The sequence below is a fragment of the Aptenodytes forsteri genome, unplaced genomic scaffold (assembly GCF_000699145.1).
Source record: "Aptenodytes forsteri isolate BGI_AS27 unplaced genomic scaffold, ASM69914v1 Scaffold115, whole genome shotgun sequence".
Lineage (NCBI taxonomy): Eukaryota > Metazoa > Chordata > Aves > Sphenisciformes > Spheniscidae > Aptenodytes > Aptenodytes forsteri.
The window spans coordinates 123,386-146,007 of NW_008795319.1; the positions used below are offsets into that span (position 1 = coordinate 123,386).

The 22,622-nt window shown below is 36.5% G+C and overlaps 1 protein-coding gene across 4 annotated transcripts in view; it reads right to left on the reverse strand.

Moving 5' to 3' along the window:
• PHF3 (PHD finger protein 3) overlaps positions 1–22,387 on the reverse strand; it is a 44,220-nt gene extending 21,833 nt beyond the window's left edge. The window contains exons 1-5 of one of the 4 annotated variants that reach the window (XM_019472188.1): positions 22,000–22,030; positions 12,021–12,175; positions 11,719–11,792; positions 11,298–11,459; positions 8,304–10,107 (exon numbers count right to left, since the gene is read on the reverse strand). In XM_019472188.1, the coding sequence (XP_019327733.1) occupies positions 8,304–10,107; positions 11,298–11,439 (1,946 nt within the window). In that variant the 5' untranslated portion in view covers positions 11,440–11,459; positions 11,719–11,792; positions 12,021–12,175; positions 22,000–22,030. Of the gene's footprint in view, positions 1–8,303; positions 10,108–11,297; positions 11,460–11,718; positions 11,793–12,020; positions 12,176–13,648; positions 13,671–21,999 lie in introns of those variants that run through there. The other 3 variants (XM_009279719.1, XM_009279717.2, XM_009279720.2) reach the window with 3 other exon arrangements.
• Positions 22,388–22,622: the final 235 nt, after the last annotated feature.

The window sequence follows — 22,622 nt, forward strand, 5'->3', positions numbered from 1 at the left end:
CCAGGAGCCAAAAAAAAAAAAAAAAAAAAAAAAAGGTAAAAAACCTATAATGAATTCAGCTCAGAAACAGATCATTCTTCACTAAGAATATACACGAAGACAGACAGATGTCATTCAAGCCATCTTAAGCAAACTACTGAAGATGGAAAATCCATTTGGCTTCATTCCAGTCTTCACAGTAAGGTTTCAATTACACTATATTTAAACACACACAATAAAATGTCAGAATTCAGGATTCAGAAACTAAGATTACAAAGACAACCTGGAAATGTCCATGAAGCCTGTACTATAAAACAGAATGTAGTGTTTACAATTGTCTTGCTTAAACCTAGTTATACAAAATGGTAATAAAAATATTGGTGCTGCCTGCCTAAAAAATCCGCTATTTCTACTAGCATTTTCACACTAGTCAACTGCAAGACTGCGACTTCTGAGGCTGGGAGAGAACATACTGATTTTGATACCAGTAATGTAAATAATCCTTTTTACCATAAGGCTACTTTTACATCTTTATCTGTTGCACTCATCTGCACACAAAACACAATTATGATTTGTAACAGCAATTACAATTGGGTCACGGGCAATGCTCAAAGACTAAAAAGGGGAGTCAAGGGAAACTGAAGCCTGGCTTGAAGGATCAAGGATGTCCTCTTGCACAGCTGTCAGAGTTGTGACCGAAGAGGTTCTGATATCTTGGACTATTAAAACACCAAAGTTTCTGACTGTAGATTGCTTCAAGTTTGAAGTGCAGAAGTTTTACCCATGTTGTAAGGCTGGATTGGAAGATGTAAAGCTGAAAGAGAAAGAAAAACGTGTTTTAAAATATTAAATCATGCCTCATTCAATAACAGAATTGCTTTCACTGGACTTTAATATAACAAGAAAAATCTAAAAAGAGCTGACAGGTGACAGCAGACAGTACTACAGTTCACTGGGACCTTTGCATAGAGTATGTTATTGTTTCATTCCTTTTAAAGAATCCTCTTGGTAGTCCACACACCGGCATGAAAAGATGCACCTTAAAATCAGAAAGTAATAGATGATACAAAAAAAGAGAGAGACAATAATTAATGCAAACCTTCCACAATCTCTCTTAGGATTGGGAGATTTTCTTTGGTGTGTAATTTGTAGTAAATTCATAGAATCATAGAATCATTAAGGTTGGAAAAGACCTCTAAGATCATCGAGTCCAACCGTCGACCCAACACCACCATGCCCACTAAACCATGTCCCTAAGTGCCGCATCTACACATCTTTTAAATACTTCCAGGGACGGTGACTCAAACACTGCCCTGGGCAGCCTGTTCCAATGTTTTGGAATTAAATTCATCTGTTAGATGAAAAACTCAGGCTTGGATGATTTATTTTCAAAATATACAGGCCATGTTTTAAAATTAATTTACATACATTCAATTTATGTAACAAAAGCAAGTTTCCAGAGAAATCCATTACTGTGAAATAAGATTTTACAAGTAAAATGGGCAGAAACCATCTTATTCATAAAACAGTTGTTTGTTGTAAAGCTATACTTATGAGTAAAATAAAAGACAAAAAAACCTGGGAGCTGTCAGAATAGTTCAGTGTGGACCAGTAATCAGCATTTTAAGATTAATTAATAATGTAAGGTGCATTGCCAGAGAAAATTATTTACTTCAGAAATAACTGACTCTCTTTAGTCCTTTGCATTTGTGGTACATAGCATAGGGAAAACACTGCAACAGGACTCAAATCTTAACAAAAAAACTGCAATACTTACACTATTCAAAAGGACACTCTAACCCTGAACTCACCTAAGAGGAATACAATGAATGTTCACGCACTTTTTAAAAGTTGATGGACTTAAAAGCATGTCCCACATCTGCACTGTTCACCAATCTTCTATAAAATTTGTTCTAAATTTGTATTAACATTACAACCGTGTCTGAGCTGCATTGACACTACAGTCCAGTCAACCTTAAAGCAGAGACACTGCATGGAGGCAACTGTTTTTCTTTCAGCTAATAAAGGTGTTACTAGCAGAAGAAGGAATAATGACTGACAGGCTTAAACTTAACCAACCCGCTCCATTCCCACGGAAACTGAGGAAGATATTCACAGCAGCTTTAGCAGAAGCCCGTGTTCCACATCACTGAAGTAGTATGGGCCTCGATTCAAACCTCAATCAAACGAGTGGTTGTCAAAAAAAATTCACACTACCTTGTTATCAGAGCATATATACATGAGCAGTTTCTCTTGTTTGCTTTTCATGCAAGTCTAACACAGGTGGCTGATAATTTTTCAGGTTTGATTTTCTAGAAACAAGAACAACCTGTCTGCAAAGAAACACTATAAGCAGGTCTCTTCACACAGAATTTGCAGCATAGGAAAGAGACACTGCAAACTTATTTCCTAAGTATTAAATATCAATAAGCCATCTTTTACGTAATACAGAAGTCTTTTTTTCCCTAAAGGCGTATTTTCCTTTGTTTTTAATGTTACATGAACCTCTCCAAAAAGGAAGCAAGCAGGGACACAAGCAACCCTATGCTCTCTGAACTAAAGGTGAATGCATGAAACATGCCCAACAAACCAGGAAAATCAAAATCACTGAACTTCCCAAAACCCTGAAAAAAATGGGTAAAATACATCTCAACATTAATCACAAATCTGTAAAAAAAAAAAAAAAAAAAAAACTAAAAAAAAAAAAAAAAAAAAAAAAATCTCATTAAGGGAAGCTCCATTGCCAGTGGATTCTACCCACATGTTGCATCTTGCAGCATCAGGATCGTACGTTCTATAAACTGTATATATACACACATTTGATAAAACTATGTATTTTAGGCAACTCATGCTATCCATTTTCTTGATTCACTAATGGTACTAGTATTAATAATAATCCTACCAATACCGCAGCAGAGTAATATAATCCATATAAAAAACTACTAATAAAATGGTACAGCTGTAAATATAAAATACACTGGAGTCTTTCCATTCTTTAATTATACATTACAGTGCTGTTTTGTTTATACTGTCATTCAGTTCTTCTACAGCTGTGGCTGGACATGGATGATAGCTTTTAATGTTGCAAGGCTTTTCACAGCGGAAGAAAGCAGTAACAGAGGCAGAAAACTTAAAAGCATCATCCACGACTGTAAACTGATGACATCTTGCATAATCTGCACTTTAACATACTCATACTATTCAATGAACATGTACTAGAACTAAGGCATCATAATTATTCTAATTACCGTTTCTTGTGAAGAATGTTGTTACAATAATGATTCATTTGCTATATATGCATCCACCCTTAAAAAAATATGCACATGTAACTTAAGGGTAGTTATAAGTTCGGAGCCTTAATCTCCTTCCTCAGCCACGCTCTTTTGTATTGGCTGTACAAATTATATGATCGCCTGGTTCCAAAGTAGTTTACTGAAGTATCAGCACTATTTTCAAAAAACAAATGTCCTCATAATCTTTGCTACAGGAAAAAACAGTTTTCAGATTTTTTTTTTTAAACTTCATCAGCCAAAGTAATTTTCTGTATTACAGTTGTGCAGAATCTTTTTAGTGACTATGTGTATGCAAGAGATCGAGAATATTCTATCTTTGCTAAATCAACTCCTGCACTTTCCAATTAATTGCCTTTTACAATATTACTAACTTTTCCTCTATATTAAAGCAGAGTTGAAATGCGGGGAAAAAGACGACCTTAAGTAAAACTCTGGTCCTGCATCTCTTAATTTTTCTGTGAGCTCTGAGGCGGCCGGTTTGTGTCTGACCACACAAACTGCATGATCAAATCCCAAGCAACAACAAAACAAAAAAACCCAGAAAAACCCCACAAAACAACAACAAAAGAGAATGCCCAAACTCCCACAGCCTATTAAAAAAACCTTACTAGAACTGCAGAAATCAAAAGAGGAAGTCACCAGCAACAAATTAAAGCTACAAACTTTCCTCGTGATATAACGCTTTCTAGAAAATTTGCTTAGAAATAGAGTATCTCAAGTTATGTACTATGAATTATTAATCAGAAATTGGTGGAACTTCTTCCATTAAAGAAGACAGAGTGAAGACAAGGGAGACAATCTGCAAAACATCAGTTAGGTTTTGTCTATCTGTACAAGAAAAGAATGAGTTCAGCCCTCCAGCCTGCAGAGAACTTGAACATCTATAGTGAAAACTGGAGAAATTTAGAATATGAGCCCTTACATCAGAAGGATGCATATGATGCATAGAAGAAGAAATCTTACATTAGCAGATCTCTCAATGTCTGCAGAGCTACCACCTTCATCTAGCTCTATGCCAAGAAATATTATTTTTTTCTTCAACTATCTTTAAAGATCTCCAATCTGTCTTCAGGAAAAATAACTATTGTTTATGTCAAAGCTTAATATTTTCAACATCACTTGGACTCATTAAGAAGTTGAGGTAGTAACTTCAGTCTGTAACATTTTTCTATGTGATATGCACCATACACAAATTTATGTGTATGATTTATGTTATCAGCTGATGAGAAAACATCTGACAGCAATATGGGAACACAATGGCAAAGTTAAACAAGTTGAAAGCAATACTATAATGAGTAATAACAATAATTCAAACTTTGCACTGAAAAAAATGTTTCAGATGTGCTGAAAATTACTAAGTACAAAAAGTTACATTGTAATTATCTGACTTGCCCAGAAACATAGGGTTTAGTTTTCATATGAAAGAACAATTATTTTTTAGTTATGTTGCAAAGGTAAATCTCTGAATGGGAATCAACACAATACATCAAGCAAACACACTGAAACAATTAGTCCTAAAGCCGAACATTGACCACCCACTCTCTGGGTAAGGAAGATATAAAACACAAAACAGCTATGTTGGTTCCAGCTTATAAGCATCAAGACAAGTGGAAAACAGAGCACGAATAGTCACTGTTCAAAGCTCAGGTGCCAAAGAATTATGATCTACTAACAGAAAAAAAAACCACAACACAGGCATGCCTTTTCTAAAGCAAGACACGTTATAACTTGTAAACTTTTTTGATCATGCAAATCACATGTTTCTACAAAAGGATTCCTCCTTTTCCAGCTAAATGCATTGTATCTGCAGTGCAAGGTAAGCACGCTTTGACTTCACATGCGGTCAGCAAATTATTGCACATATTCCTAAAGATATAAATTGAATCAATTCGTCAGGTGCTGATTCTGAAATAAAACAACATACAAGTACCATCCTTCTTCTACTGTTCTTCTAGCAGGCACAGCAAGATTACTCTGGGGTTGTGAAAGGCCTACGTAAGCATCCCTCTTTGGGGATTCTGTACACAAACAAGGCTGATGAAACGACCTCCACACATTATCTTCGACCTGAATCAATTTTCCAAGCTTAGTATTACATTATCAACAAGTTAGTGGCTTTGCATTTATTGTAGGGAATACAAAAAGGTTCAAGTGACTTATTTTGCAGCCTGAATTCTAAAGGTGTTTCATTAACATGACATACTGCAAAGCTCTTATGCACATTATTTCCCAACTCAGGGCTGCAACTTCAGTTCAACTTCTTTTTCTACAAATAACTTGTATCGCAGCATTGATAAAAACTTCCAAAGTTTAAGTCACCATAGAGGAGGATATAAACACAAATATTGATTCAGATCTTAGCTCTGTCTTTGACATTTGTTGAACTTACTGTCATCTGACAACATTTGTGTCTCACATTTTCTCCTTTTCTCCTATACAATGAACAGAGGGAAAAAAAAGGAAACAGGCTGGCCAGCTAGGCTATTACAAAAGGGAAACAAAAATTCCTTGAAAAGCAATCCACAAAGTGAATGGAAAAAAAACCTTATCACTATAGTCAATTTCGATAGTTTTGATGTTTTTCCAAGCAATTAAAGTGAAATTTATCATATTAAGCTTTTTAAAGCTGTACTGAAAACGTTTTCTTGTTCTTGCACCAATAACTATACAAGTACAAAAATGCCAAGGCACTCGAGATACGAGTTTTGCTTCCTCTTGTATCAATGACATCAAGCGAACCTGAAAGGTTTAAGAGTTTTTATTTGTAGTGTACAACTACAAAATAGAAGTAATTTGAACAAATTAAAACTTCATTTTTTAGAATAGTGATGATAAAAAGTGCTGGAGTGACAGTCTTAAGTCTTTTATTATTAAGCATGGGGCTCAATATGCAAGCTTCCTCACACCACTAGTGTGTCTCAGTCACATTCTATATACAAAAATTCTGTGTTTAGGTACTAAATATCTTTCTCCATTTAGCAAATCTGACCTTTTTCCGCTGAAACTGCTGGCTGTGTGAACAGTTTTGTAACACAGACATATTACAAAAAAAATAATAATCTTAACAAGACTGAACATTAAAAGTTGAGGATACCCGTGATCACCATCTGTGGCAACTCAATCCGACCTCCGCTAGTGATCCATACATTACACTATTCTTCTAGCAGCAGTAAGAGCTGGCGATGCAAAATTGGTTTCTTGCATTTAATCCTATATCTCTTAACAAGACTGACATTACAAAGTTGAGGATACCCGTGATCACCATCTGTGGCAACTCAATCCGACCTCAGCTAGTGATCCATACATTACACTATTCTTCTAGCAGCAGTAAGAGCTGGCGATGCAAAATTGGTTTCTTGCATTTAATCCTATATCAATGCATAGTATGTTATCTTCTGTAGCATTACTTTGGCTTTATAAACTAAAACAAGCAGATTTAGTTCTGCCTCACTGCTGTATCTTCCCAGTATTGGTTAGATCCATTTAGTATTAAAAATCAAGACTTTCTGTACTCTAACAAGACATTCAGAACAAGAAAACAGGAAGAGTTCAACTCAAAGCTGAATTTTTAACAGATATCAAGCAGTTTAAACCCCCAATATGCATATTTTGCTTTAAAAATATCTACATAAGCATTTTCATATCATGAAGCAGCCTTTCTGAATTTAAACAATTCATTGAAATACAGGCTACCCATGTACCATTGTGGTAACACATGAGATGATAAAAACTAAGGAAATGCAAACTGCATAAAATTAAACACTATTATAGAGGCACAAATGGTAAAGAGACAGTCCTAACAATGAAAGGATTTTTTAAAAAAAACAAACACACACAGAACTAAGTTTGAGTGCCCCTTCAGTCAGGTAATTCTCACCAACCAGGCAGAGCAAACCTAGCGTTAATTCTTTTAATAGGCCACACTGATGCAGTTACTATAGCTGCACAGTAAATGAATTTTATATATTTGTTTTTCAAACGAGATATAAGTCAATAAAACTCACAAGGCCTCTTCTTAGATACAAATGAATGCTATGAAAACCTCAGACACCGGAGGCAATTGTTCCATATTTCACTCTGATATACAGAGTTCTAAAGCACACTCACTGAAAATTACTATTAAAAATTTCTCTCACGTAAGCAAAGGACCAATCAGAAACGTCTTCAATTTGAAATTAATAAAAAAAAAGAAAAAAAAAGCTGGCAGGTAAAACTGGGACTTACAACAAAATACTTCAATATTAAAGCCAGAAATTAAGAAGTGGTCATAAAGCAATTCTTATTCTTGAATTGATAATTCATTAGTGGAACCCAATGGCCTTTTTCAGTTCACTTACAGTGCAGAAGAATAGCTTTTGTCACAGAGGGACATTATCAACTTCAGATGCAACTTCATTAGGTTTAGTCAAAGGCAATTTCAGATATGCCCACATGGAAGTTTTATAGGGTTTTTTTGAGACTGATGTTCTCCACCCCCCCCCCCAAACTACTTCATTACTCCTGTTACACGAAAGCCTCACAGCAATGATTATACAAATTGGAAAAAAACTCTGAATTTCTAGGTATTAGAATCACACTTCTACCAGAAAAAAGTCACATGCAAACAACTATTTGATTTTTTTGGTTGATGGTGATCCTTCAACTTAAAACGTCCCTGGAGAGAAGGAAATGACAATCTGGAACACAGACATCTTAGTCTTATTTCTTTTCTATGAAAAAAAAGGCAAGTTTAAAATATATATTTTAACAGCATAGCAGAATTACACATTCCTCAGAAAATGTATTCATATAATACAACATTTCTAGCAAAAATTTTTGGCCAAACTACTTTCTAATGCTCTACTTAAAAGATAAAAAAAAAAGCAGATGAGTGCAAAGGAAACTAATTGACAGTATAACAGACAGGCTTCCATTATAAGGTTATGCCTTCTTGTTTTGGCACCAGCAGTATGAAACATTTGGTAAGAGAGGGAAAAAAAAATTATCTTCTGAGACCAATAATAAATTCCTCAGACACAAAGCCACACACACCTGTTGCCATGTGGCTTTTTGCAAAAGCCACACTGCTTGTTGGGCACCCAAACATATTTGCTTTCACTAGCAGAGGTATGTTCCAAGCCTTCCCGTTTAACAGTTGAAATGTTATCTGGAATGAACAATGGAGGTTCATCAAGTGAAAGACTTTTGCTACTTCTTCTCTGGCGAGGTTGGAGATTCTTATCAATTCTTTTTGATTTGTTCTTTTCTTTATCATCCTCCTTCAAATGTTCTACAACAGGCAGATCTTTTGTCTCTGCCTCTTCCTTTATGGAGCTATTTGGTTTTAGCACAGTTGCAAGCTGGTGTTTCTGACCCTGGGCTTGCTTCTGACCAAGATTTGAAACATGCCCTGATAATGGATGCACAGAGTGGTGGGTGTCTTTAGAACAGCTTTGATGAGTAGGAGATTTCTCACTTCCTCTTTGAATCGATGACTTCTGTACTTGCCCAGAAGCCTGGACTCGGGGTACTTTCTTCAGCATTGTATTGGTCTGCTTTTTTACCGTCACCCCTGAAACACAGCCCTTTGCTTTCAAACCCAGATCAGACTGTTTCTTCCTAATTTTAACTGGGTTATTTGGATGCTGATGACTCTCTTGCTCATCCGCATTCCGCTTCAGGCTTGCTGAAAATGGACTGTGAAGACCTGAAACAGTAAGACCAGCTCTTGTTCTTGAACGCATTATTTCTTGTTGTACTGTACCTGATTTCTGTCGAGTACCTGCAGTCAGATTTTGCTTATTCTGTATTATAGATTTACTATGCCGGGGCCTAACGTTCTTTTCACATTTTGATGAAATGCTCATTTGTTTATCATCGTCCTGAAATTTTGATGCCTCAGGGCCTTCTACTTTAGTACTGCTGATCTGCTGCTGTACATTTTGGCTTGTTTGGTCAAGAATAGTGCTATCTAAAATACTATTTCCTGGGTCAGCAGAAGTAAACTCTTCACTTTTCAAGTCTTTATTATCAAACTCTGTACTGTCCAGTAGTTTCTCAGATGAAGTTACAGTTTTCTCCACTCCCTTGTCATCATCTACAAGTTCTGTTACTGACAGTGTATTTTCATCAGGAACTTCCACATTGCGGGAACCTAAACTACAATCAACCTCCTCTTCTACAGAGCTAGACAAATTTGAAAAGGTCTCACTTGGATTCACGCAAACACTAGATGGATCATTAGCTTTTCCAGTTACCCCACTTTGATCATGCTCTTCTGTTTTCTTCTCCGATTCCTCCGTTTTATTTTCAGTCTTTTCTTCTGAAGAAGTTTCAGAGCCCATTGAATCAATCACATCATTTGCTTCATTTTTAACTGCAGTAACTTCAGTATCTGCAGATACTGAACAAACTGACTCAGCACTCCCAGATTCAGTCTTCGTTGCAACCTCTGTTATTTCCTTTGTTTCTCCAGGAGAAGGAGAACAGGCTCCTGCTAAATTAGCACAACTTAACTCTTGGGATGTTTCTTCAATTTTTGCCTGCTCAGGGGTTTCATATTTTATTTCATTCACCTCTTCAGGACCAGGAAGACATTTTGTATTACTTTGGGATGCTGTTACTGCTGCTGCTGTTCCTTCTGTCTGTCCTGATCGTCTTGTACTACGCCTAACTTCTTTAGGCTGTTCTATTTTCAAGGGTGCAATGACATCTGGCTCTTTAGCTGGACTTCTCTCTTGTTTCTGTCCGGTTTTTGGAGCAGATCCACTTTTTACAGATGATTTCTTAGTACTAACAAGAGGTGCAACATTCGAACGCTTGGCTAGCGTGCTCTGTCGCAAACTCCGTACTGGTTCTACGAAGGGAAAAAGAAAATGTCTTAGGTATACTGTGTCCTCCTCTTTGCAAACACAAGACTTACGTAGAATAGAATTGATTTAGCTTACTGGACACAAAGAGAACTTAAAACTTAGTTGTTTACTAAACTTAAAAAAAACCCAAAACCAAAACCCAAATCAACCTCCCCCAGCTCTCTACTTTAAAAAGTTATAAATTACTTGCATTTCAATTTTATACTGCCATAGTTTGAATGTAAAAATCTCATTATTCTAATGGCTATGAAAGTTCTGAATAGTATATATAAAACAGAAGTAATGACAAAAAGACAATCAAAACCCACTCTACTTTTCTACCACTCAACTTTTTCTACCTCAAGTAAAAATTGCACAAGTAAGTTACACTGTGATTAGAAGTATAGCTGTGAAGCTTACAAAGCTTTTAGAGAACAGAGTATATGAATCTGAGATGCAGTCACATTCTCACTTGACGACATCTCTTACATTTTCTAAACCAGCACCATTCCAGTGCCTTTTTAAAAAGCATATTCACCAGCTTTGTACCACAGGCTCTTATTTAAATTAACTTCCCTATTAAGTAATTTTATCTTTTTAACTCAGCCTCCTCTATAGGGGGGAAAAAGCTGAGTGCAATAACCCCACCAGTTCAACAAGTTAGAAAAACCCTAACCATAATCAATTAGCTACCACACAGGATTTAAATATTTGATTAAAATACTTATCAAGCATATCGAGGTATTTTGCTGAAAGACTTTATGACTGCAATTACTATAACCTAATTTCAAATAAAAAGAATACACAAATAAAAATAAATAGAATTAAAATTTTAATTGGAAATAAAGAGCTATGCTAACCTAATATTCCAATGCTGTTTGCAAATACAACATGGTTTTGTTGGTGAAGAACCACGGTGCTAATCTGATCCAAGTAAAAGGATCAAAATCTCAAAAATGAGTTTAAGGACCATAGACCATAAGGAAGACATCAAATATTTAACAAAGAGGAAGTAGTAGTACCCTATGAATGCCGACTTCTAGCTCCAGCTTATAAAAAAGGAAGTGTCTGTACTTGAATTCACACAACCAAACAGCAAAGCTTTACTTTAAGTTTATAAATGTTGGGGGTGTGGGATTATAAAAATTCAGTTGACTTCAAATGTGCAAAACCACATAACCTATTGAATGATCACCTTGTGCCATTAAACGTGGTGATTTTCTTGGTGATGTGACTGATGTTTCTTCACAACGGCTCCTCAAATTCCTGTTAGGTAAAACAAGCTCATCTTCATCAATGGTGTCGTTACCACTCTCTTTAACTCCTTCTTCATCCATAATATCATCAAGACCAATAACTGGAAAAAACAAACAAACAAGAAAGAGCCTAAAACTTAAAATGATCAAAAAAATGTTGCGGCTGTAATGCTGAGCAAGACAGGGGAAGAGACAGGGAAAAATAAATAAATTGGCCATCTAAAAAAAAAAACAAAAGAGGAAAAAAATGAAGAAAGGCAAGACAGAAAATTCCCATGTGAGGCAGTTTCAGTGTAGAAGAAGCTATCACCCAAAGCTTAAAATTTCTGTATAGTCCTTATAGCTTTTTGGTGGACTCACATTTTTATTGTTTTTTTGCCACAGGAAGGTCCCCAGTCTTAGAGGATCAGCTGTCCCTCACTGTCCCTTCCCACCTAAGAAAGAGTGAAGAAAGGTAAACAGCAGAAGGAGCTGATCCAGAAGTGCAAAGAATTTAAAATCACAGTTTTCTCATAGGATACAATTTTAAAACTCGAAGCCCCACCCACATCGCATATCTGCATCTGCAACCCCTTTTTGGAAGGGCATTGAGTGCAGCATGCACTAGTCTCCCAGGAGACTCAGAGAACATTGTCTTTGATGAATTCCTATCCTCCACTAACCTGAGAAGGATCCCAGAGGTTGCTCCTGAAAATAGGTTTCCTAAGAGGCAGTCAGGCCACTGTACCAGCCATTCTCCTCACTTTCTAAGTTTGGTTCGGCAATGGTAGCCTCTCCTATCCCAAAGATCCTATGTGTGATTAATGAATCCTGGTCCCTGTAGGATGCGAAATTTGTGAGATCAAGCCAAACACCCAAGTGATTTTACAAAACGTGTAGGAGGGTCTGACAAATACAACACGGACTCTGAACAACCAAGTATGCCTATTTTTCACTATTCAGGCACCTACCTAGAAGCATTTTTGAGATAAACTAGCTCACATGACAGAAATAAGATATCTAAAAATTTCTAACAATTGCTTACTTAAAACTGATTTAAATTAATAAATTTATCTTAGAAATCAAAATAAGCAAGAAGTTAATAGAAATTAAAAATTGTTAGAATTTTCAGACTGTCTCAGAAAATGTGTCAATTCCCGCTCCTTTTCAAGTCTGATGTTACTGCAACTTAAAAAAAATAACAGTCTTGTGAAGGCACTACAAGAATGAGCATACTTTTAAAATAACAAAAATTGGAAGTTGTAAAACACTGCTAAAGCTGAACAGTGACGAATAATCAAGTCCATCAAGACTGTAATTCCATCCACAATCACCACAATCATGAAGAATTGAAAAAAAAAAACCAAAAAAAACCCCACCAAAACAAAAAAAACCCGTTAATTTTAAAGTTCAAATATTAGAAAGATTTTAAACAGCCTCTTAAGGAAGGCTGACCTTGGCCCCAGGTAATCGGCACTCTGGACCTCCGTAATTAGATGGCTGTCAGGAGCTGAAAGCTAGGAGTTCCTTGAGCTGACAATTTATTGTTACTTATTTTATTTTAACCGTAATTTTTAGTTACTGCATTGTATACATCAGTTTACAGGAAAAGTGTGTTTCCAGAAATTACTGACAGCTTTCGCTTCCCAATCCACAGAGCCACCTTTATGCTTGTGCATGTGTACATATATACAGATATCACACACAAGCTGCAGAGGACTGATAATGCTGGTCTTACTCCACTCATCCAAATGTTCCTTACTCACTTATTTGCTATAAGCTACATACTGGGAAAAAGGACACACTGTCAAAAAGATGACACTGCAACTGCCCTGTTAAGACTTTATTTTCCCCTAAATATCTAATACTGGCCATTGTCCAAGATGAAAACTGAATGAGCTGGACCCTCACCCTAAGTCCAGATGCCTGTTCTTGCGTTCTCAAAGACTATGTCCTCCCAACAGCTCTGCACTTTGGTATTAGCGTTCTCATTAAAGAGTGTTCCTACAAAACATGGGACTGTTATTTGGGAACAAAGGAGACTCCTTTCAGATCGTCCTCTGTTTCTTCAGCGCAGAACTAAACTACTAAGCTACTGAAGACAACATGACACAAATAAAAACTACTTGGACAATTTCTGAAACAGCTCTGGAGCAGATTTCAGGGCTGCCATTAAAGCCTCAGGTTTTACAATGTTCTTGCTCAAGTTATTGAATTTACACACCCTCCTTTATTAATAACAAAAGGGACACATTCAATCTACTATTGACAGACAGTCTGAAATATTAGAATTAAAGTATTTCATACTTACAAGACTCTGTGCTGTAGCTTTAATTTTACAGAGGAATTTGAAGCACAGAATCTTGCTAATTTCAAACCACCTGAGCTATAACTCGGCTAGTACAGCCCCATGAGGCCCCCAGATGAGGAGCATTCGACACAGACCCTGCTGGGAAGAGAAAAAGTGACAGAGAATAGTAATAGCTACAGAGGAACAGAAGACTAAGAAATTAAATTATGAAAGGGAAGTGGAGGTAGAGAAACAGCACTGGGAAAAGTAAACCAACAAAAGCAAAACCAGACAAAACTAAAAAGAGAGAGATATAGATGACCTTAGTAATAACTAACTAAAGATTAGCTCAGTAATAAATACAGAAATTAAGAAAGAAGGATAAAAGAGGAAAGGAAAAAAATAAAGAAAAAACATATCTGAATAGAAAAGCTGTACACCAGTGTACAACTGAACAAGCTGCAAATAAGGAAAATATGAATCACATGAACATATTCATACTGGAAGAGGCACCACTGGCCTTCAACTTAATATTTTGAGTCTCTCCATTACTTGTAAAGTATTTACATTTCCAAACTACTATACTGTGCTGTGCTACTGACTCATTTTTATGTTATACAATAATAGAATAACATACAGTAAAAATAGTTTACTTGCAAATTTAAAGTAAAATTTTCCATGCGTTAAAAGAAAAGCGTGACCATTTTTTAACTCTTCAGCAATGTAAAATTGAAGAAAACAAGCCTTACTTGCTGGGGGAAGAGGAGAGAAGGAGAAGAAAATACCCCTAAAAACATAATTAAAATCTTTGAAATTTATAAACCTTTATTTTTATTAATGTAAGTCTTCCCTGAATTATCTTCAGCCAAAATTAGACAGAAATATTCAGGTTTTTGACACATTGGTCAAGGTAAATCTCAAGTGTAGAAATAAATTTCTTTTCTGTAGATGTTAGCCCTGGAACAGAACTCCACTATTGTTGCTGCTTTGCATTGTTGTAAATGCTACGTCCACCTGAACCACGCTAACAGCAGGGCTGAGCAAGTCCCTGGTGGATTCCATATTTTAATTCTACAAGCATCATAAATTATATGAAAATGGTTGAATGTTTTAAAATTTCTACTATATGTGGATGATAACATAAAAACCTAACACTACGCTTCAATGAAAAGAACAGTAACGGCCTAAAGCAGTAATTAACACATGTCTAGGTAAGCCTTAAGAAGAGCTAATAAACTCTAGTAAAGCAATGAAACATATATATTGATACTGAAAAAATACCACTAAGTCTCAAGATGGTATATTTTATATGAAAACCTTTTTCCTATTGACATTTGCGATGCATATGTTTACGAAACGGAACTAAAAATGCTCTTTGTTAGAAAAAATATATTTTCCAAGAGAAATGAGGTCACTGATGATGTAACTTACATAAGAAAACACCAAATTCCAACTGTTTTACGAAAGTTTTTCTGTAAGCCTGTAACCTGTTTCACTGAGAATTTGCCTGCGAGTACCTTGTACTGACTGCCCAGTGCAAGAAAAGAATCACAGTAAGTACCATGTGAAATACTAACTAAACATTTACTTCCATTCTCCATTAATCTCTAAATTGTAAAGAGGGAATTTTCCTGTCTTTAGAATTAAAACCTATGAAAATCAATTAGGATTAATAAACTTAATACAGCATGTATCTTGACAGAGGACTGAATCCCTGTTTTAAAAAAAGATGGTTACATCACAGAGCTACTGATTTATGGTTCTTTAGCCACAGGAGCCTGTTACTTTGGAAATAGAGTAGTAAAGCACAAATTCCAACAACAAAGTAAAAACACAGCATGAAACCAAGCACTTTAAATCAAATTAAGTTATTTTATTAAGAAGAGAGCCTTTAGATGAGCTCTGTGATTCGTAAATACATAAACTGCCTTGCAAATCCTATTACAGATCCAACCTCTCTCCATCCATAAAACTCTGTAAAACTGATCCAAAGGAATAATAACTAGTCTTCAGAAGGACCTAAAATGGGGAAAACTGGTAGTTTGTTACCTAGAAACAGAAAAGCATGCAAAATAAACATTCTCCAAGTTCTCAATATAATACCAATATAGTAAATTTAAATTTTATACAGGAAAGTTACTACCTTGGTCGCAAGACACTGTGCAACTATTCACATGGACAGCTTGGAGAAACAACTGTAGACCCAATTTTGGGTTGAAATCTGAAGGTTACATTCAAAATTACATCATATGCAGGAGGAAAAATACACGTACATTTGTCTTCAGCGAAAAGAGCCTGAAATGGCTAACACAGCCAGACAGGACACTAGCTAAAGAAAAGAAGTATTTGTAGTCTGGCTCCAAAGATTCAGCAGGTGATCACGATTTTAGCAGAGGTAATGCTGCTTTCAACAGTACTCATGAAAACACAGGCTAAAACTAGAAAGCACAGACTGCACTTGGGGGAAACACTTTCCCAGCAGCAATCCAGAGGAACAGGGAAAAAAAGGGCAATTAAAAAGACATTCCCAACAGTCTTTGTACACTCTTATAGGGTCAGTCTTCCTCATCATTTATGAGAGATACCTGATTTGATAAACATACCCATAAACTAAACTGGTTAAAAGTTTGATTTTATTATGAAATCCAGAAATGTCTCCAGATGATACGTAATTCAAATTCCATTCCCTCTATTACACGTATAGTAAATCAAACTGCCCCAGTAAATGACATCCTGAAAAGCTACAGAATTCATGATAGCTGCGAAATACCAATTTAGTATGAATGCTGGTTATTTAGTTCACTGGCATGTGACCAGTCTGACCTGCTATGCTCATAAGCTTATAAAATTAGTGGATAAGCTTCTAGCATGTCTTCCAGCAAGAAGTAACAGAACAAAACAGAAAACCTATCACTAGGGTACCATCCGAAGTTGAAAAAAGGGGTTGCTCTCAAGAGTTAAGTCATATCCTAAACTTCACAGTTTCCACTTCTGATCAAGGAATTGCTCAGAAAGGGAAAAAAAAAAAAAAAAAAAGCAACCCCAAAACCACACATCCACACCCACCCACACCACCCAAACGTTAAAGACGCCCAAGAGCTGTTCTACATAATCTACCCTCCTACGTTGGTCATTCAGCTCTTGGAAGAACAGCCACCTGACCGCACTGATGAACAGAAGCACAGAGACACCTAAAACATGATATGGGACACTTCTGATTGTTTCGAGAATTAAACAAAACCCAAGTTCTTAAAAGCCTCATTTTATCAAATTCTGTCTTTTAACTGGCAAAGAGAGCAGTTATACCAGCTTCCACTATCGACACTACGTCTTTCTGCTAATACCTACCTTCAGGACAGTAAATGGCCTCCATTACTGCTAAGCTCATATGAGCTGCAGTGAATAATAAGATCTGTGAATAGCTTGTACCCGGATTCACTGAAATAACAGAAAACTTCCTAACTGTGCTATAAGAGCAGCAATCTGCTCAGTCTAATCCCACAAAACCAGCAACCCCAACTACATCTTCACAGTTTAGCAGTCACTCCACAAACACCTCCTAAAAGTATTTCAGCATAACATCTGTTAATTTGACCCATACCCTTTCCAGCTTATGAGAGAGTCATAAAGAGTTACTTCTACCTCTGCTCAAAGCCATTACCAGGATCACGTGGAAAGAATCTTCTTGTCTTCTCCAAACATGTAACTGTTCAATCAAAGCTGAACAAGACAACCCCATTCTATTACACAGTGGCAATTACAGAGCAAAGCTCACCAAGTAGACAAAAACCAACAATGTCATTTAATTGAAGAAACCATTTAGATCCAGCACAAACTGGATTCAGGCCAAGACATGAACATGAGACTGCTTTACTGGTACTGATATAGTTCTTCCTATCAACAGACAAGCAACAGACATCCATTCTCATGCTCCTTGCTATCTGTCATACACCAGTACTGCTGACTATGAGATGCTCAGTACAAGAAAGTGTCCTGATTTCGGCAGGGGTAGAGTTAATTTCCTTCCTAGTAGCTGATACAATGCTGTGTTTTGGATTTAGGATGAGAACAAAGTTGATAACGCACCCATGTTTTAGTTGTTGCTAGGTAATGCTTACACTAGCCAAGGACTTTTTAGTTTCCCATGCTCTACTGACTGAGAAGGCTGGAGGTGCACAAGAAGCTGGGAGGGGGCCCAGCCAAACTGGCCAGAGGAACATTCCATACCATGTGACATCATGCTCAGTACATAAACTGGGGAAAGCTGGCCGGGGGGGGCCGCTGCTCGGGGACTGGCTGGGCATCGGTCAGCGGGTGGTGAGCAATTGTACTGTGCATCACTTGCTTTGTATATTATTATTATTATCATTTTATTTCAATTATTAAACTGTTTTTATCTCAACCCACGAGTTTTTCTCACTTGTGCTCTTCCAATTCTCTCCCCCATCCCACCGGGTCAGGGGGGGAGTGAGCAAGCAGCTGCGTGGTGCTCAGTTGCTGACTGAGGTTAAACCACGACAGAAAGACATGGACCTGTGGAGCAGGTCCAGGAGGGCCACAAAAATGATCAGAGGGATGGAACACCTCTCCTATGAAGAAAGGCTGAGAGAGTTGGGGTTCTTCAGTGTGGGGAAGAGAAGGCTCTGGGAAGACCTTCTTGTGGCCTTTCAGTACTTAAAGGGGGCTTATAAGAAAGATAGGGACATAGTTTTTAGTAGGGCCTGTTGCGATAGGACAAGGGATATCAGAGGGTAGATTCAGACTAGATAAGGAAGAAATTTTTTATGATAAGGGTGGTGAAACACTGGAACAGGTTGCCCGGAGAGATGGTAGATGTCCCATCCCTGGAAACATTCAAGGTCAGGCTGGACAGGGCTCTGAGCAACCTGATCTAGTCTGAAGATGTCCCTGCTCATGGCAGGGGGGGTTGGACTAGATGATGTTTAAAGGTCTCTTCCAACCCAAACCATTCTATGGTTCTATGATTCTATGCTACCATCCTCCCCAAGAGAAGCATTTATAATCCAACTCTCAAAACCTGCATTTTCTGGGTAGATGCCTCTAACAAGCAGTGATTGGAAATCAAACTTCAACTCACAAAAATCTATGTGTTTCTGTCTTATAGACAAGTACTTGAACTGTTTAAAGGACATACAACCAATTGCTACCAGTATCCATCACATACAGTCAGATAACTGATAACTCACCATATAAAGATCTTATATTAACAAAAAGCTTAGTTCATGGTGAATGAAGTGCAATATAAACCCTAAAGCTGAGCAAGACAGATGCAATGTTGATGAGTAGTAACTTTGGATTAGGCCTGTAAATAACACCCAACAAGAAATAATGTCAATGCAGCAGTAAGAAGAGCAGAAAACAAACCCATACTCAAAACCAACTTAAGAGCAAGAGAGAAGGGGTTCTTGGACAAAAACAAACTGATTTCTGAAGTAAAACAGAGAAAATGTTGTCATGATCCTGAGAAATTTGGTACGTGGGTAAGCAGGCCTGAAGCAAGCCTTTGTCAAAGCTTCTACCATTCACATGTTCTCATGTTCACATAAGAAATTTCATATTTAGAACATGGTACAAGTTCTTCAGGCTGAAGGTATATAAAGATTCTATCTTGTTTTACGCATAGTTTTACAAATACTCTTGAACTCTGCTCAAACCAGGCTTTCAAAGAAATATTAGTGAGCCATGCCTTCTGCTCCTCCATTTTATCTATGAGACCTAATACCATTTTAGCCAAATTACCTCCTCAGTTCAACAATTTTTATCTTTATCTCTTCAGCTTGCTCATAACAATCAAATAAGCTGTAGCATGAAATCTTTACCACTTTAAAAACTGGATAGAACAGAGTATGTTCCAGTTATTCATGGAGCAGCAAGCATGATAAATCTGTCCTTTGCTGGCCCTCTGAACTAACTTCCATGAGTATTTTCTTAAACTGTTCCGTGGCCTACGCATGGGCTATGCAAAATACTTTTTGAAGGTCTAAAATAAATTGTGGTAAATAAATTTGTGCGTCTGGAAAAAATGAACTCTTCAGGAATGAAATCAAGAGTGGAAGAAACACCACCATCTATCATTTCAGTATTTCCTAGGTCTTGCCCTGCTTAACATAAATAGGTAACAACAAATGTACCTAAACCTAGTAAAACCTTACTGAAAATACAGTTTTCTAGGTACACTTCTAACCCTAGCAGAAGGTTAAGAGAAGAGCCAACAACCAACCATTCTGTTACCATGCTGCTTAATGCACTACAGAATAAATTCATAGTGAGATCCTACACAGAGGGGGGAAAAAAAAGAACTGGAAGGATCAGAATACAGCAAACTATCATTCTGTATGACACACCAATGGTGGTGTAGCTTTAAGGATGTAAGTAAGACAAGTTTTCTGGGGAGACTTACGCTTTTTTCTTTTTTAGACAAATTGATATTGGTGTAAAGATGAGCCTTCACACATACTGTCTGGAAAAAACAGCCTTTTGGGTAATTCTTACCAAGGGAACTATCATCTTGCACAACTGCGTTCTTACTAGCAGACTATGTAAGCTGTGTTAGATCACCAACAGTCTCAGACAAATCAAATAAATCATGAGCTATATGAATACTCAAGGAAGAGAAGCAGAGAAATTTTGCTTCAAACTGATAATCATTCTCAACTGAAAAAAACCTGTAAGTACATACTGCGGTCCTACCATTTCAGAATAAGGACAGTTCTTATCAAGAGCTACAAAGAACAAGCAACAGCAAGAACACTTCATGTCCTTTTGGATACCTACTATATTAATTCCAAACTGCACGTTTTACTTACTGAAATGTGGCTCTGCTCTTGCTTTCAGATTTAAAAAAAACCCAAACATTAAATTCATGAACTCAGCATAAATCAAATCAGTTTTGATTCCCTTAGTCTGCAGACAGCCTGAAATAGTAACCCCCAAGTAAATGAGTTAGCGCATTTATTTTAATGGACAGCAACCTTAAAAATTAATTGTGATTATTTAAGTATCAGTAGTATTGATTATTGCACTGCTAATCACTTTTAGGAGAAATATGTGCCAAAAAGCCCCCAAAAGTCTCCCCATAACTTCCAAAATATCCACCTGTACCCTATGAGTTAATTCAAAAATTTTAAATGCAGTATAGGTTTACCAGAGGATGCACAGGATGCAGTGTGAAACAAGAATTTGCATCACTGTTCTACTAGAATGAAATAAAAGATTTAGAGAGGGGGAATTTGGTTTAGTTGTATATATCATACAGTCACATGCACATTAAGAGTGATGTGATTTTGTTTGGTGGGTTACAGAGATTACGGCAAGAACAAACAGAAACATTAAGGATGGCCTCAAATCATGTTCTACTAAAGTAGTAAAAAGATCAAATATCTTGTTTTGGCTTTGTAGTTCACTTTTTCATTACCTCAGTCAATATCATCTTTGATTTACAGTTTTCCATATTGTAATACAGGTGAGAATTTAGTCTGTTAGTAGAAACAAAATACATATTATACCAGGAAATTATCAAGATTTTTCAGAAACAGTTCATAAAAGGTACTAGAAAAAAATTAATGTTGATATAATCAGTTATCTGCATTAAAATAAAACACTTTTCAGTTTTTTTTTTCTTAAACTTTCAGTCAAATAAAAAAAAATATTAAGTATAGAGTATATTTTTGTCTCTTACACCAAATTCAGTGTAATTATTCCAACTACTCCCTAAAATTATTTATATTGATGACTTGCTCACCCTTTTTTTTTTTTTTAAATCTTCCAAAACTACTCCACAACTCCTAAGATTATTTTTATTTAAAACTTTGCTCTAAATTGGTTCCAAATCAGGTGTTTCCAAACAGCAAAAAGAATTGTTTTATCATTCCAGGGTTTTGTTTGAAGCCAACCAAAGCAAAACACCCAGAATCCAGTATCAGCCCAGTACTGGAAGGCCTAGCACTAACAGAATAACCCTGAGTTCAGAGCAGTAATTTGTACAACTCTCATGCTCCTACTGCTAATCCAGAATTATTACTTTTTTTTTTTTTTAAGACAACTAGCAACTTCACTGATCAGGCATAGTACTTACACTAAGCAAATCACAACTTTAATTGGGAATAATTTACATGTACTCAAGACAAAGCCTAAATTACTTCTGATCCAGATTAGGAGCCCTCCTCTATTGTTACGCGACAAAGTTAAAAAGAACTGCACACAGTTTACATGCCAGGCATGTAAGCAGCGCAACAAAAAGGGCAGGAAGGAAACAGAAATCCCAAATTATTATTTCTACATTATGAAAAAAGGGTTGGTACTAAAGTATAACTGTATTTTAAATTGTAATCTTAAAAAATTGTAACATTTACCTGTTGAACAAGGCATCTGGAAATTGGGATCATTGCTATCCAAAACAGGCAAACAGAACTGGGCACTTGCAGATCCTAGCATAGGATCCTTATCGCTGAGCATGTTCTTCAGCGAATCCTCTAAGACATTTTGACTTGTACTAAAATCCTCACAGACTTCATTCTCCAGGTTGGATCCTAGAAATAGGGCATCATCTAAGTGTTCAGTAGGAATTAAATGGTTAAATGTATCAACTATATCCATGAAGACTCCTGTGTGTCTTTCAGCCCTATAGAAAGACAAGAAAAATACCATAAGAAAATAAGCTACAAATTGTAAAACACCTAAGAAACCAGCAAACTGTTTTGGCTGTTGTGTTTTATAAAGAATGCTTAAGGTATTTTAGAATTGTAACCAAAAAAAAAAAAAAAAAAAAAATCTGCTTATGGCTTAGTATGGCTCACTGCATAACTAAAAATCAATTCTCTAACTGATTATTTTTAAAAGAAATCCCATGCTAAGTTAATACAAACTCTGCTATCAGCATCAGAGTGCTGCCACTTCTACAGAGTGTGTATAACAAGGGTTAACTAAAACACCTCCTTTCTAAAATTTGTTTATAAACCTTAACCAACCCAAGTGG